Source organism: Podarcis bocagei, assembly GCF_964188305.1.
Source record: "Podarcis bocagei genome assembly, chromosome: 5".
Taxonomy (NCBI): Eukaryota; Metazoa; Chordata; class Lepidosauria; order Squamata; family Lacertidae; genus Podarcis; species Podarcis bocagei.
In genome coordinates this window covers 46,652,488-46,668,666 of record NC_138129.1, presented here as the reverse complement: position 1 = coordinate 46,668,666, position 16,179 = coordinate 46,652,488, and the positions used below count along the sequence as shown (strand labels likewise).

The following is a 16,179-nucleotide window of genomic DNA, read 5'->3' as shown; positions in this document are numbered from 1 at the left end:
CGGCACAAGTGGAAGTGTGAGTGAGCCTGTATTCTAGTTGTAAAAGCAAAGCTGGTGAATATGCATTCTCCATTAAGAGAGATTGATTGGTTTCTGTAGTTTATCACAAGACCTAGAGCAGTGTCCAGACAAGATGCTAGAATGGCTGGGAGCTTGTTTCTTTTGAGCAAGAGGTACCAGCTTCACAGGTTTCAGTGCTGGCACCTGGTGCTAAAAGCAGATTGCTGTGCTGAGTTTGAGAACAACAGCAGCAAACTGTGTTTCCCAGTATACAATCTCCTGTCCACTTACTCCCTTTGCATTCTTTAGGCTTGCAATGCCAGGTTTTGCTTTGACCCACACATAGGAGTGGGCTTTTGATGTCTTGTAAGTTTGAAAGAGAAGCAAGGGGGAAAGGATAATTCTGGAACTATCTTCAAATCCCCTTGAAGTGGGAAAAATGGGCAGGGCAGATCTCATTCCAATTAGTGTATGTGGGGAAATCGCTAGTGAGCTTATTATGCGAGGATTATTCATGCATAAGCTTTCCATTAAACACAATCCAGTGGATTTGTCGTTCAACCCTAAACTCTACAATTAAAACATCTGGAACTAGCCAAGGGTGGGGCAATTCTCCTGCTTTCCTTTCCCATTATATGGTGAGTCCAAGAAAAGGAAGGGAGGAACAAAGAGAGGCTGAATGGAAGAATAAATATTAAGTCAGATCCATGTTGAATATGGTTTTGGCAGAAGCGACAATGGGGCCGGTTGTCAGTGCACCTGTGGTCTTTCCCCCCCCTTCTCTATGTCTCCATATGACACATGCTTTCCAGTTGAACACTTGAAGGAGGAAGAAGAGAAATATTGAATTGGTTCTTTCTTGGGAGGAAAAGTGGAAGATTCACTCTTAGTCTTTTTGCATCTTGTGTAAGGACTGAAGCAGCAACACCACACATTTCAGCCCACAGCGAAATGCATGAGTGACCCACATGCATGGACCGTGTACATATCGCTATGGGTTGTTTATGTTTCCTTGAACATCTTATGCTGCATTATTATGAACTAATCCAGTAATTTTGGTTGTTATTTTAAAGATGCTTTTATGGTAATGGTTAACGTGATTTATGTTAGCCTAGTTTGTTTTATGTGGGTTTAATGTTTTAACACACCTTTGGATCAATATGATGATGGGGTTTACAAATCAAAGGGAATCAATCAGTCAGTCAGTCAGTCAGTCAGTCAGTCAGTCAGTCAATGTACAAATGGTTAAATGGCCACCAACTTGATAATGGCTTTAACATGGAGGATAAGGTTATCAATAACTATTAGCTGCAATAGCTGTTGGAGGCACAGTGCCTCTGAATACTGGTCATTGGGTATCCTAGGCGGGGAGAGTCCAGTTGAACTCAGGTCCTGTTTATGTGCTTCTTGTTTGGCATTATGAGATCAGGATGCTGGAATAAATGGGCCTTTAGTCTGATCTGGCAGGGCTACTCCTATGTTTTTAGGTTCTATGAGACAGAAAGATGATGGAGTACAGAGGAAGAACTAGATTCCATCAGGCTTTCCTCTCAGACATGTCATTCCACACACTGTTTTCATAGTCCAGTTCACTGTACACCAATAAAAATGAAGTTTTTAGTATAAACTAATAGCAATCCAATCACTAAAGGGGCACAAAAGTGTACAGCAGTAATGTTCAATGCAATGTTTTAAATGCAGCTTTTAGAAAACTGGTCGCTGCAGACTATACAGCTATCTTTTCTCATGACAAACCTAGGTCATTTCCTTCTGGTTTCTGCCTCCTGCAGAGCTGGTTTATTAACAGTTGATTTCAGGGAAGCTGAGTAAGAACTTTGACATTTAAAAACCAAGATCATTAATTTACTTGGCCTTGGCAAGAACATCACTTGGGACTAGTACTGTAGGAATTAAGTGGCTAGGCTACACTTCTTTCTAGATATTTCTCACATCCATACACTCTTTTTGTACTGTCACCCAGTCAAACCTGTAAATCCATCTTCTGCTTCTTCTAACTTATCAGAGAGACACTAATTTCCTCAGCTTGAGGATCTCACCCTTCAAGCAGATGAAAGAAGAGAAAGGTAACTGTGTTCTGTTTATGTTATGAAAATGCAACATAGCCTAGTGGTAAGGATGTCAGTGATACAATTGGGAATAAATACATCTTTGGAAGTATGTAAACAATGCCTTCCAATAGCTTAGAAGAGCAAAATTTAGCTCATAGAACTCAATGAGACTTATATCTGCATAGAACACAAGCTTCTTTTCTCCTCCTCTGGAGGGTAGGACCTGAACCAGTGGATTCAAGTTACAAGAAAGGAGATTCCAATGAAACATCAGGAAGAACTTTCTGACAGTAAGAGCTGTCAGATTTCCTCAGGAGTTGGTAAACTCTCCGTCCTTGGAGGTTTTAAAGCAGAGGTTGGCTGGCCATCTGTAATGAATGTTTCAGTTGAGATTCTTCCATTGCAGGGGGTTGGACTAGATGACCCTCATGGTCCCTTCCAACTCAACAATTCTATGATTCTGTGAATTGTACAATAAAAGGCTGATTTATCATGCTGTTGACTGAGAAGGGGAAAGGAAAGACTAATTTAAGGTCAGTAGCTGGGAGAAGCATGAGCTGTTTTAAACCCAAATAGGGAAGCAGAAAATGACTAAATAAGGGGCCTGTAGCTGAGAGAAATGAAAGCCACTTTAACACACTCCAGACAGGAGGATCTATACTGATTGAAAGGTGCAGTCCTAAGCACCTTTTCTAGGGGTAAGTTCTGTTGAACCAAATGGGATTCACTTTGGAGTAAATGTATTAGGCTCTTGCCCCTGGCTTGTGTGTTGCAAGATTGTTACAGGGAAAAGAAACCTATATTAAGCGCTGAGTGGAACCATTGTTTTGATTCGTCTTCCAGATGATTGTGGAGGAGCTTTGCCCCAGCTGTACTAAAGAATCTATTGTGGAAAGATCTACATAACAGGCTGTGTTCTGTATTTGACCACTTTCCTGTTCTGTAATATGGGAGAGAAAAATGTGTAGGTCTAAAGAAGGTATTACAGACTTGCCTCTTCCGAGACTTGTGGAAGTTTTTTTGGAACTTGGTTATTGCTAGAATAAATCCCATTATCGTCCTTTTCTTTATCCCTAATAAGATTCCAAGTGACCTTTTGAACCAGAACAGGAATTTGAGCTGTTGTCCAAATCAAAGATGGGGATCTTTAGTCTTCTGCCTGTCTATGTTGCCTTTAATAAAATAGGCATTAGGTCTGCCGTCTCACTTTAGCTACTGGTTTTAACCAGCATCTTGTCTTTCTTGGGTTGACTTCAGGGAAATTATGGTTTCTTTATCAGTAAGAGTTTTACAGACAGCTATTGGCATTCAGGGGGCTTAATGTGCCTAAGATAAAAATCACATTATTGAGAAAACACAGGAGCACACATGATCACAAACACACAGTCCTTTCTGCCTTGTTGAAGCCATCTGACGTAATCTGGCTATGGCTTAATCTAGCTGGAAATATATATATAGCTCCTTCGCACAAATGCATTTGCAGGATGTATGTTTCCCTTGACCTTTTCCACCACAAACTGATTTTCCTTTATATTGTTATTTACCTTAAGGTTATCTCTATTGTATCCGTGGATAGTTTTCTCCATTGAACATTGATACTGGCATGGGACACAGTTCTATTTAGAACAAAAGCTGCAAATTGCGTGATCAGGAGACTATTGTCTAGGTTAAATATGAGCAGTGGGAGGCCCTTTTAATACCCAGCTCAAATTTTTCCAGTAACCATAGGCACTTGAAACAGCTTTCTAGCTAGCCTCTATTGTCCTAATCGTTTGGACAGGTACAACAACCCTGTGAGGAAGGATTGATCTTACTTCATTTTACAGATGGGACGTTGCCTGACGCCTCCCAGGAATTCATGGCACGGGTGGGACTTGAATGCTTCTTGTTGGCACTTTGTGAGCTCAGTGCACCCTCTCTTTGTTTACAGATCATTTAATTGTAACAAGATGGGACTTGAAATCAGGCATCCAGGTCCAGGTCTGTCTACTAAACCAGTTGCCTCTGTGCTAATCTTGCCACTACTCAAAGAATAGTTCAGAAAGGGAAGTCCTATTTGGGCTTTCCCCTCTATGCAGCAATTTGTCTGAAGGGAGAGAGCTGGCTGGCCTCACATCCACCACCACATCCTGCACCACCCTTACCACTGCCATCCTATCACTGCTGGGAATGCCTGTAAAAGGGAGCCTGCTGTATGCCTACCAGTGTCTACCATTAATTAGGAGCTGTTGTCAATTGTGGGCCTTAAGCAACCATTGAGGAAGAAACAGGAGTCAAGCTCAGTAGGCACTATTGCTGCTGTGTAGGCAAAATCCATGACAGACTGGGAGACCTTTATCTTCCTTCCAGATCACAGAAGAGCCAATGGCCTTCTGTGGATGCTTTCGCTTGAAGCTTGATGGCTCACCACAGAGGGTGGCAGCACGCAAACCATGGGTCTTTGATTTTAGAGTTGGCAACTTCTGACACAACCTCAGCTTGGATTATGAGTCTTTCTTAGCCCCCAACTACTGATTACTTTGCTATGAGGTTATATGGACAGGTAAAAAGGATATTACTCGTTCTCAGAATATTTGTCCATGCATAACTGCCACATTTTGTGGTGATTTCCCTTTCTTTCTCAGTTGGTATGAATAATATTTGGTTCTTTATGGATATTTTTGATGGTGGAATGAACTCCCTTGGGAAGTTGTTGACTCTTCTTCCTTGGAGGTATTTAAGCAGAAGTTGGATGGTCGTCTGTCATGGATGCCTCAGTTGAGATTCCTGCCTTGCAGGGAGTTGAACTTGATGACTCTTGGCGTCCCTTCCAACTCTATGATTCTGTGTTTCAGAATCTGAAAGATCATGAGGCAAGACTCCAAAACACGCTAGTGCTATTTTAGAACGTTATTATTTGACAAATCATTGAGGAGTTTCTTTTGTTCTAAGCCATTTGCCTATAGTTTATATCTATACATCTTTCCTTTGGCGTCATAAATCTAGACATTGGCTCTGTACACATCATATCTCACATTCGAACCCCATTTCCCCCCTCCAAGAATTCTGGACACTATAGTTTATTAAGGGTTGCTGGAAATTGTAATTCTGTGAGTGGTAAACTACAGTGCCCAGAATTCCTGGAGGCAAATAATGTGCTCCAAATGTGCTTTAAAAGAACACTGTGTTGAACAACTTGGTTAAGCAGTCCTTAAAATGTTCATGTTTTGGGATAGAATCTTAATAGTTGGCAACAGTCTGCAAGACGCCATGCATGACAGTGCGTTTGACTTTTCTGTGCATATGAGCTAGTCTGTGTGTTTTAATTAGCCCCTTAGACATTTGTTCAGGTATTCGGGTCTGATCTGAAATTCCTTCTCTCTGCATGCTGTCATCGACCTGCTATTCTGACTTTTCCGGAGTCCGCTCCATGGCCCCACGGCTGATGTCCGAAGGGCTCAACTTTCCACTTAGCTGTTGGGCTTCAAATGCTCGAGTTCACAGGAGGTTTTCTTTGGCACTGGGCCTCTTGCCTTCTGTGTGTGTGTGTGTGTGTGTGTGTGTGTGTGTTTGTTGATAAATGAGTTTGGTTGTATTTCTCTTCTGTTCTATGATAAAGTATGTGAGGGATCCTGAGAGCAAGAAAATGTACCTTTCTCCTGCCTGAGGCACCAGCTCAGCACTCTACTTGGTCATCCATGATAACTTGAAGGAGAAGGTGTGTATTTCTAGCCACCAATATTTCAAAAGATCAGACGTAAAGTGGCAGGCAGATACTGGATAAGCTTTCACAATAGGCTGAACCACTGCTGTGATTAGATCTACATGTTCTGCCGGAAACTCGTTTATTTTTGGTTTTCCAAAAAGTATTGGATCAGAGATTATTAGTCAAGAAGGAGACATTGGAGTAATAGCAGCTTACAGAAAATGATAGTTTGTTGGACTGCAGGCAGCAGAAATGACAGTCAGGAAAAAGATGTACATTAGTCACAATATTAGTAATATGTGAAGTTCTGGTCTTGAAAAGGACAGAGGACAAGCAGGAAGCGGTGAGCAACAATAGTCGGGGGGATGTGAGACATACCAATAAAAAGTTAAAATAGTTAAGACATTACCTTAGATAAGAGATGAGTAAGAAGAAATGTGATTGAATGATATGAAGTCATAAGTCACTTAGAAAATGTGGCCAGGAACTGGTTGTTAATGCTTTCATGTAAACTGTTGCCAAATTCGTTTGCAGGGTGGGTGTGTAGACACAGCCAACCTGCTGAGAGGCTGCTCCTGAGGGGTGATGCCATTTTGCCACCCTCTGGAATACCTTGGTCAGAAACAATCCAGATCCTTATGATATAGACATTGGAAGCAAACCTCCTAGTGCAACCCCCCCCCCCAAACAACAACACCCAACAGAAAGAAGCCTTTAGGGTGGCTTCCACTTACTCTCTGAAAGCAATGCCTGCTGGTTCAGAAAAGGTTAGTGCAAATTGTCATTTTAATGTTGACTGACAGCAACACCGGTGTTGGGAGGATGGCTCTGCGGCTCTGCTCCACAACACCAGCCGTTCCTTTTTTAGAAAATAATTTTTATTGAATTTTCAATTTTACAAACGAAACAAACATTTTACATACCATTGAACATGCAGTGACCGCCCTCCCTCTCCTTCCTTGGTTCATTTTACAGTGGTACCTCAGGTTAAGTACTTAATTCGTTCCGGAGGTCCGTTCTTAACCTGAAACTGTTCTTAACCTGAAGCACCACTTTAGCTAATGTGACGTCCCACTGCTGCCGCACCGCCGGAGCACGATTTCTGTTCTCATCCTGAAGCAAAGTTCTTAACCCGAGGTACTATTTCTAGGTTAGTGGAGTCTGTAACCTGAAGCGTATGTAACCCGAGGTACGACTGTATTTATATTCTCTTCCTGCATATTTTACTAAAACCATTTTTGTCAGTTCCCCATTTTTACATCCCTCAAACAATAATGACACTGCTGATTTTATCTTAATGCTGCCAGCGTTTTCAACTGTGTATAGTTACTTTCCATATAGTCACTAAATATTTTCCACTCTCCTTGCACTGATCTCCTTTCCTTTGTTCCCTTTAATGGCCCATCACCCAGCAATCGCCTCATCAGGAAACTGGCCTGGCTTATATTTTAACAGTTGCTGGATCCAGCGGTTAGAAGGGTCTCAACATACAGGCCACTCCCCTCCCCTCCTCCCCGCCCCAAACTCACAGCACTATCTTTTAGCACCCTGGGCTCTGCCTGCCTAAAGTACTAGCGTAGGGAAGCACACAGCAGTATGTTTTAATCAGGCTAACAAATCTTTAAAGCATTACAGCTTTGTTTTATTAAACCAAAATAGACAAGTGGACAAGAGCTCACAAGAGTGGATTGGGTGTGTGAGGTTCCTTAAAATGAATGAGTTCTGAGGCTTTTCTCCTCCAAATAGCAAAACATCTGTTATGTTCTGGGCCCTTAAAGAAGCCAGAAAGAATGGGAAAGCGGCTCTGCCCAAGATTTTGAAAGTCTGTGTTGCTTAAGGTTCGTGCCTTCTCTGTCAGAAATAAACAACCCCTCCCCCCAAAACCAACCCTACTTTTCTTGTAAGTGAAGCCTATTTCCTTCTAGGAAAAACTGTAGAAATGGTGGCTGTTATTTTCTGGTGCTGTGCTGTGTCTTGAGTTACCACCAAGCGATTTTTGGTAACCTTAACACCTTGGCCAGCACAACAGCTGCAAAGGTGCACCAGACCTATGAAAAGTGGGCACTGACCAATCAGGGAAGTCCAGCATGTGTTTGAAAATAAGCCATAGAGCCAAAGAAGTGAATTGTGTGTCTGGCTTGGGCTGAGGTTAAATGCCAGAAGTGACACACACACAGAGAATCTATTTGCACACAATGTCTTCTCAAAGGAACCTCAGTGAACTTCATTTTTTCCATGTCACCAAATAAAATGAAACCTATGCATTTTCTTTAAGGGGGGGGGGGCAAGAGGGAATGTTAGACCTGGATCTTAGTTTTACAGCAGGCTGCAGTTGAGGTCTAATCCTGGCACAGAGAGGTGAAAGTCAAATGGGCCATAGGGAGGAGACAAGCTGGAGATTAGGCACTGAATCAGGCAAACAGAAGCCATGGTCCAGAGGCATAATCACATGTGGCCCAGCCAGTGGCAACATACTGGAGCAGCCAGGTGGGGCAAAGCAAGGGAGTCTTATGTGCTGCTTGGTTCAATGAGTTGCTTACTATGAGGAACTGGCTTCCATGGACAGGTTTTATAAGGTCTGATGTGTCTCTGTTAGCTTGTGAGGTCAGTTGACTGGCAGCTGAAAGTACTTAGCCCAGTAATGCAGCCTAGGGGGTGCCCTTGCCCCACAGACCTTTGGCTGTCTGGCTGAACAAAACACTGAAATGCAATGGGTAAACAATTACTCAGAAAGTGAAATTCAGCAAGAAAACAATGGTGTCATGCGGATGAACAAAATAATGGCAGGGGTTTTTTTTGGGGGGGGGGAACCACTCCCAAGTTTCCACATTTGTTTTTGCCCATCGAAACAGTGTTCTGTAAGGTGTTTATTAATGCTGGTCAGTCACTATGATCGACACCAGAATTTGTAGGGAAGAAGGATTTATAATGCATGGTGTGTCTATTGATAGAGGATGGGGCACCCAGCATTACATGAAAGCGTGTCTAAGAGTGGCACTTACTTTTCCCTGTGGGAAAGGTAAATGAATGTACTCAGGAAGAACACTGGATTTGGGTGTAGCCCTGTTTCCTTGTCCCTGGTGGTCCCAACCACTAAAGATCAAGGCATCTATCTCCATTATCTCCATCCTCTATTCTGTTACTTAACTGTGCTAGAATGTTGGGTCAGTTTAATGGAATATTGGAAACTGCTTTTTATAAAGTGATATGTTTATATACTTTGATGTCTTTCTGTTGTATAAATAGTGTGATGTAAGCATCAGACTCTCATTCTCTCCTTTGCTTCCCAAAACAGATGTGGATGAGTGTGCAGAGGGGAATGGTGGCTGCCAGCAAACATGTGTCAACATGATGGGGAGCTACGAGTGCCACTGTCGTGATGGCTTTTTCCTGAGTGATAACCAGCATACCTGCATCCAGCGCCCAGAAGGTTGGTCATTAACGCCTTTATTTCCTGCCAGGCATGTCACCCTCTGCCTCTCTATTGGATTTTAAGGTTACATAAATAGATGGATAAACCTCTGTATGGGCATTATGAGATGTCAGATTTGTGTGTGTCTTATTATATGGTTGAGCACACTCTAGCTTACAAGTTGGGCCCTTTCCAATATCGCTCCAAACAGTGTTGGACTGATAGCATCATACTGGAAGTCAAGGCCAAAAGGAGGCTGGGGTAGGGTAGCCATTCACTCTGATTTTGCTTCTCTGTCTTGGATTAACAGTGATCATCATGGGGATAGTTCAGTCCTAGTCCCCATATGAACTGCAGGTTTTAATATACTGATTAAAAGCATTTGTCAACCACAAAACTTGGAAATGCCCCGAGTTAACAGCTGATTGTAGTCTTGGTTGGAGAGCCCGGCTCTCTAGCTTAAGCTGCAGAATTCTCGAGACTCTGCACTTAATATATCACATGTTGTATTTTGTCTCTTGGATACAGATGTGCTAATAAAAACAAATGCATTTACGGCGTAATGTTAATAATCACTACTAAACCATTTACAACCAGGGCTATTTATATAAAGTGCCAACTTCTTTGGGATATGAGATGATAGAAATCATGTGCATGTGTTTAAATAATTGTTTTAAAGTTTATTATCAACAGAAACGTAGGATACACACACACACACACACACACACACACACTTGTACCCATTTTATCATTCACCCTACATTTACACTTGTCTAGCCACATTGGGCACTACTGTAGTGGTGATGCTGTGATGAATATGGGTTATGTTGGAAGCTGGGAGTGGGCAGTCAATTATACACTTGATTCATCTAATGCGAAGTTTGCACTGAACTATTTAGCCCACATTATCAACATGGCAGATTGTTAGTTTGAAATGATACTCATACTGTGCCCACCACAGTGATATCTAATCATTACCATTTCATCATCCATAAGCTTTTTAGAAGAATTGTGATTTAGTGTTTTTCCTTAAAGGAAAGAAGAAAGAACAGCTGGATTAGCTATACCTAGTAGCTATACCTAGATTTACATAAAGTTTTTGGAGTGTTCAAAGCATTTCACACATTTCTGACCCCCATAAAATTTATATATCACTTGATGGTAAGAAACAAAATTCAATGTGGTTGCATCTTGTCATCCTCACAACCACCCTATAAGAAAGATCAGTAAGGGTGTCGCTCTCTTATTGCAGCTGGGGAAACTGAGGCTGAGAGAAAGTGACTTCTATAAGGCTGTTTAATGAGTTCATGGAAGAGCTGAGATAAATATCGGGTGTCAAGGCTGACAGCTGTCAGAGGTGAGCCAAGAGCAGGAAACTTTGCGTTGAACCAGGGTGTCAAAGCCCAAGGCCAGGGCCAGGAGTTAGCACAGAAGCACACCAGAGCCAGGATGACCTTGCTGCTCATGCAAGATCCCAGCCCAAACGGGAAGTCTTCCTAACCTTTCTTGTTCAGGAGGGCCCAAAGCCCAGCCTGGGTGGATGAAGCCAGTCTAGAACAGGCTTCCTCAACCTTGGCCCTCCAGATGTTTTGGACTACAATTCCCATTATCCCTGACCACTGGTCCTGCTAGCTAGGGATCCTGGGAGTTGTAGGCCAAAAACATCCGGAGGGCTGAGGTTGAGGAAGCCTGATCTAGAACCTGGTAATACTTCACTGCCAGAAACAACTGCCAGCTGCAGTTCTGATAGTTCACTGCTTGGGGCAACTGCCTGCAGAACAAACAGTTCTCAGATGTTAGCTCTGACAGCTCTCTGATATGTAGTTCAGTCTCATAGCCATTCTGCTAGATAAGCTCTATGCAAGCAGAGCAGAAGACTCCAACATCAGCTTTGTCAGGAACAGGCTCATCTGTGTTTGATGTTGACGGTCAGGCTTAGTTTTGTTGGAGACTATGTCAGTTAGAGAAGCTGCGGCAAAACCAAACAAGCTTTTTGATGCAAGCATCAAAGACCTTTCAAAAGCCTGTGAAACTCTAATGCCAAGTAGTGGCAGCTAATGCATATCCCGAACAATTTACCGAAGTAAAAGAGGGAAATGTCTTGCCACAACAACCCACAGGACTCGCCTTTTCTTGTCATTTCTTGTGTCTTGGTTTTACCACCTCATCTTTGGCATTTATTTTCAGTTGCTTGGAATAACCTCTAAGAAAAGCTAAAAAGCCAAGAAAGAAAGAGTTATTGTTTTTGCCATGAAATGTGCAGTCTCCAGCTGGCACAGGATTCTGTTTTGATTTGTCTGTCCCCCTCAATCCCTGCTTTAGCCACAATAGTTTATTGAGGTAACTTTTTTCTTTGGAGTTTCTGTGCACCTGGCATAATTCAAAATGTTCTGAATTGATTGAACCATGATCTCCGGCATTGTAATCCCAGATCTGACTCCTGCTTCCTAATGATTAGAGTGGGAGGGGACCTGTGGCCCACCAGATGTTGCTGTTGTTAGACTCCAATTCTCATCAGCCCCCAGCTAGTGTTGCCAGTGGTCAGGGATTGTGGGAGTTGCAACCAAACAACATCTGGAGTGCCACAAGTTCCCAGCCCTTGGATTGTTTTGTTTTCTTAATGACTTTCTTGCTAATTATTGACAATTCTCTTCTGCCTTGCGCAGGCAAGGGATAGCGAAAGTGCTTTTGTTCATGTGACGAGCTGATTTCATTTACATATGTAATTTCTAAGGCAACATAATAGCCCTTTGAGCATATGTATTTGTTGTCTTCTGGGCAAGATAACAAGGTCAGCAAGGTTGTGATCCATAAGAAGCAAACAGTAATGCTCAACTCTTGCAGTAGAGTAAGGAGAGGAATTTCCCTCAAATGGAATGCATTAATAGTGCTGTATCAGGCTGTGGTAAAAGAAATTGTCCTCATGGGGAAAATGATCTAATTAGAAGAAAGAGAACCTTCCATACGAGATATGATTCAAAGATACAAACCTATCATAGGTTCAGGGAAGACAATGGTTTGCCATGATGACGTGCAAATGAGGTCAGTGGCTTGCTTCAATTTTCTCTTTATTTTATTTTTGGACTCTCTCAAGTTCAGCCCTTTTTTATCCTCTTCCTCTGAGTAATTTGACTGTTTCTTTGGCCTACAATATTTCTGATGGTATCCTCACAAAATCCAGCTGTCTGTTCCCTCCTCCTTTCAGATTTTCATATAGCTACTTCTGTTTACATGCCTGATCATTGTCTTACACTCAAACGTTAGAAGTATAGTGTTTCTCCCTTTTATTTCTTCCTTGTCTCTGAGTTATCAGCTGTCCAGTCTAGGCATTGCCTTTAATTCTTCTCTTTCTTTCCCAGCTCACAATACTGTTTGCAAGATTCCCCCCTTTAATACTTCTCAGATTTGTCCTCTTACCTGCTGATTCTACCATAACCCTTTTTCAGACTCTCATTCTGTCTTGTGTTGATTAATTGTTGATGAGTAAGTAATGTTTTGCTTACTGGTCTTCCTGCCTCTCAGCTACTTTGAGAATAATTCTTTTGCTTATTTATTTTTTTGCAGTTGCATCGTGGTATATATTTATACTCTTCTTTTTCGAGTTTTCTTTACTGTTCTTTATGCAGTTTAAACTTCTTCTAACCTTTAAATCTCTTTGTGATCTTGCCCCATATCTGTTCTGTTCCTTGGTTCCTCCATTTATCAAATACTAATCTTTTTGCTAAACTTCCACACCCCTCTGCTGTTTCCCATCTGTGCTGTTCGTTATGCGTAGCATTTTCTGCCTTTGATATTCAGTTGTCCTCCTCATTATCCTACTTTAAGAAAAAGATTTCTCTCTCTTTTATTTCTTCCTTAGATCCCTCTGATTTTTAAAAAGAATCACTTTTATCAATTAATTACTGAAGAGGTGTTGTTGTGTTGCTGTAACTCTTTTGCTTCACACACAGCACATGCAATTCCCCACTCCCTCTACATTTCCTTGACTTTCGCCTCATATGTGAGCCCGTGGGCAGATCAATAAATCACGGCATATGGCAGATTCTGATTCTCAGGTTATGATGAGTTCAGTCACATTAAGCAGATATGCCTGGTTTTATTCTACTGTCCTGCTCCCTGTGAGACCAAAGAGAAAAGAAGGAGAAACTGGAGAAACTGGCGAAAAGCAATGGAGAAGCTGGCTGAAATTACTGGAGACTGAAGAGATAGGCTGACTCAGGCACCCATTCTCAGAGTCTCCCTTTCCTTATAAGTTAGTTGTTTTTTAAATTATTATTTTTTGTCAGAATGGTTATTGACATAGCACATAAAATTGCATTAAGAATGATAAGTGTAATATATAAAAATAGAAAAATAAAATGAGAATACAGAGGGGAGGGGAAAACCAGGAGAAAGTGCAATGTTGTATACAATTCTCACATTTAAGAAGAAAAAGGTGAGTCAATTTAGTTCTCAATAAAGCCTCTCCACTTATTTATCTGTAAAGCAGGAGGTTTAGTGGGCTGTGCAGATAAGTTAACATAGGAGAAAAACGTATAGAGTGGTATACCTCTGGATACGAACGGGATCCGTTCCGGAGCCCCGTTCGCATCCTGAAGTAAACGTAAGACGTGACTGCTCATGTGCGGGTCGCGTTTCGCTGCTTCTGTGCATGCGCGTGACGTCATTTTGAGCATCTGTGCATGCGCGAACAGTGAAACCCGGAAGTAACTCGCTCCGTTACTTCCGGGTCGCCGCGGAGCGCAACCCGAAAATACTTAACTTGAAGCTACTTCAACTCGAGGTATGACTGTACCAATTAAAATAAAAGTCATCTATTTTTGATGAACCATTAAGGGCTATCTGTTGTATGTCAGGTGTTCTGAAGTGCAGTGTCCCATACTTTTGCTACCCGCCTCTGTTGGGAAGCAGGTGAGTAGGATTTCCAATGGGAAACCACTGGCATTCTGGCTGTGGCAAGAAGCATAAACAGAGATTTATGCATAATGGGTGAATTGGTACCACACTACAAGGATAGGAGCACTAGGAGGTGATGGTGGAAATAGTGTCAAAAATTGGGGTCCAGAATCTCTGAACTATGCAGCAATTCCACCACATGTAAAGCAATGTTCCAATGTTTCCACAACCCCACCAACATAAATTAGAGTAACCTTTGCCAATTTTTGACAGGTGGAGTGGAGTCCAAATGCCATCATAACACTGTTTTCAGTGTGACTTCCTGTATTCTTACAGAAATCATTTTAAGTGGGGGTTTGGACCACAACTCTTCCCACAGTTGTTCCTCTATCGTGAAACCCAGGTCACTCTCCCATACTAATCATAGCCCCTGAAAAGAGCCTGATTCCATGCTAAGTAAAATTCTGTATACAGTGGTACCTCTAGCTGCGTTCCACTCTTGTTATGGACTTTCAGCTTACGAACGCGGCAAACCCGGAAGTGTTTACTTCTGGGTTCAGCATGTGCGCATGCACAAAAGTGATTTGCATGCTTCGTGCATGTGCAGAAGTGCTCGATCGCGCTGTGCACATGTCGGAAGAGGCGCTCTAGTTGCTGACCTTTCGGGGTGCAAATGGCACCCCGGAATGGATTAAGTCCGCAACTAGAGGTACCACTGTATATTGGAAGCCATGCTCTTTTTACTTGAGGTAGCATTAAGACAAAGTGATTCATAGAGCGTCAGGGAATAGTGACTTCTCCTTTGCTCAGCAAGAGCTAGGCAAAAGAGTAGACCTGAGTTAGTTGGAGCCAGTTGTGCAGGGTATCATTTAGTTTTTCCTTTAATGAAGTTGCTGAAATAGGACAACCATTAGGCAGAATATCTTTGATCCTATATATTCCCTTTAGTTCCCAACATCAATACTGGAGGTATTTGTCATTAAAACAGAATGCTGAATGCTCCAGAATGGGTGTTAATGTTTTAAAATAACATCATAGCATTATTGTGTTATAGCACTATACTGTACTCTTTCTTTCTTTCTTTCTTTTGAAGTGTATTAGTGCTAATTAAAAGATTATGTGAGGGGAAAACCTGGTTCATAATATGGCATCCACTGCAAAGGGTTATAATGAATGTTTGTTGAGCTATGGTAGGTTTAGTTTCTCAGTATGTCATTGCCTTTGTCAAAACCACATGACTTTAAAAAGAGTAATGCTAAAGGCATGGAGATTGTGCTGTTTTGAAAAAGCCAGACTTTCTACCACTGGAGAGATGGGATAACCACAGGATGAGAATGCTCAGATGGTGAAGTTGTGTAGATGCCCTGTAAAAAGTGAATCCACGAAGCCTGGCAGTTCCACCTAAAGTGGAAGCACCCTTTGTTTTACTACATTCAGGATGGGAAAGAATGTGTCCAGCTGATCATTTAAATCTTAAATCTTCCACTGGTAGTTGCTGATATAACAGTGTTGTTGTTTCAGCTCCCATTCAGATATCTAGAGTCAGCCAGTTTCTGTTGAACTTTCTATGGACCTTACATGAAATTATAAGCCTTTGACCTACTCTAGACTTCATCTCCAAATCTTATGAGCGGTCAGTGTTTGCTACCCTCTCTTGAAACTCAGGTATGTCTGGCTAGGCTCTGGTGAACTTAGTCTAGTAGTGAGCCATTGGCTTAACTATTTGTCGCAGGAGGCAGTTCTGCTGCTCAGTTTTGCAGTGCTGGAGCTGCCGATTGTTTGCACTCATCTGTATGTGGATATTGAAAGTTCACTAGAAATGAGCACCATGTTCTCTATTATGATTTGTGAATAAATTTCTCTCTCTGACATACCACCATTCCTCCTTAGTGCTGCCATGGATGCTCAGTCTATCTTTCCTGTTTTTGCTTTCAAAGTAAGACTGCCAGAAAGGGGGAGGTGTTGGTTAAAGTCTGCAGTGGCAGCAGTTTTTACAATGTAAACTGATCATAAACTGCTCCTTCTCAGAAACTGAAGCAAGCTCTTCCAAAACTCATTTCATGCATCTAGCTGGATAGCCATGAGATGGAAACAGACTTGATTTTAATGACTCAGGC

The 16,179-nt window shown here is 42.0% G+C and overlaps 1 protein-coding gene across 6 annotated transcripts in view; it reads left to right on the top strand.

Moving 5' to 3' along the window:
* The window catches only part of SCUBE3 (signal peptide, CUB domain and EGF like domain containing 3), a 116,175-nt gene that overhangs the window by 36,006 nt on the left and 63,990 nt on the right, over nt 1-16,179 (top strand). For 5 of the 6 annotated variants that reach the window (XM_081195808.1, XM_081195811.1, XM_081195810.1 and 2 more), the window contains exon 4: nt 9,050-9,184. In XM_081195808.1, the coding sequence (XP_081051934.1) occupies nt 9,050-9,184 (135 nt within the window). Of the gene's footprint in view, nt 1-9,049; nt 9,185-12,010; nt 12,209-16,179 lie in introns of those variants that run through there. The other variant, XM_081195812.1, reaches the window with a different exon arrangement.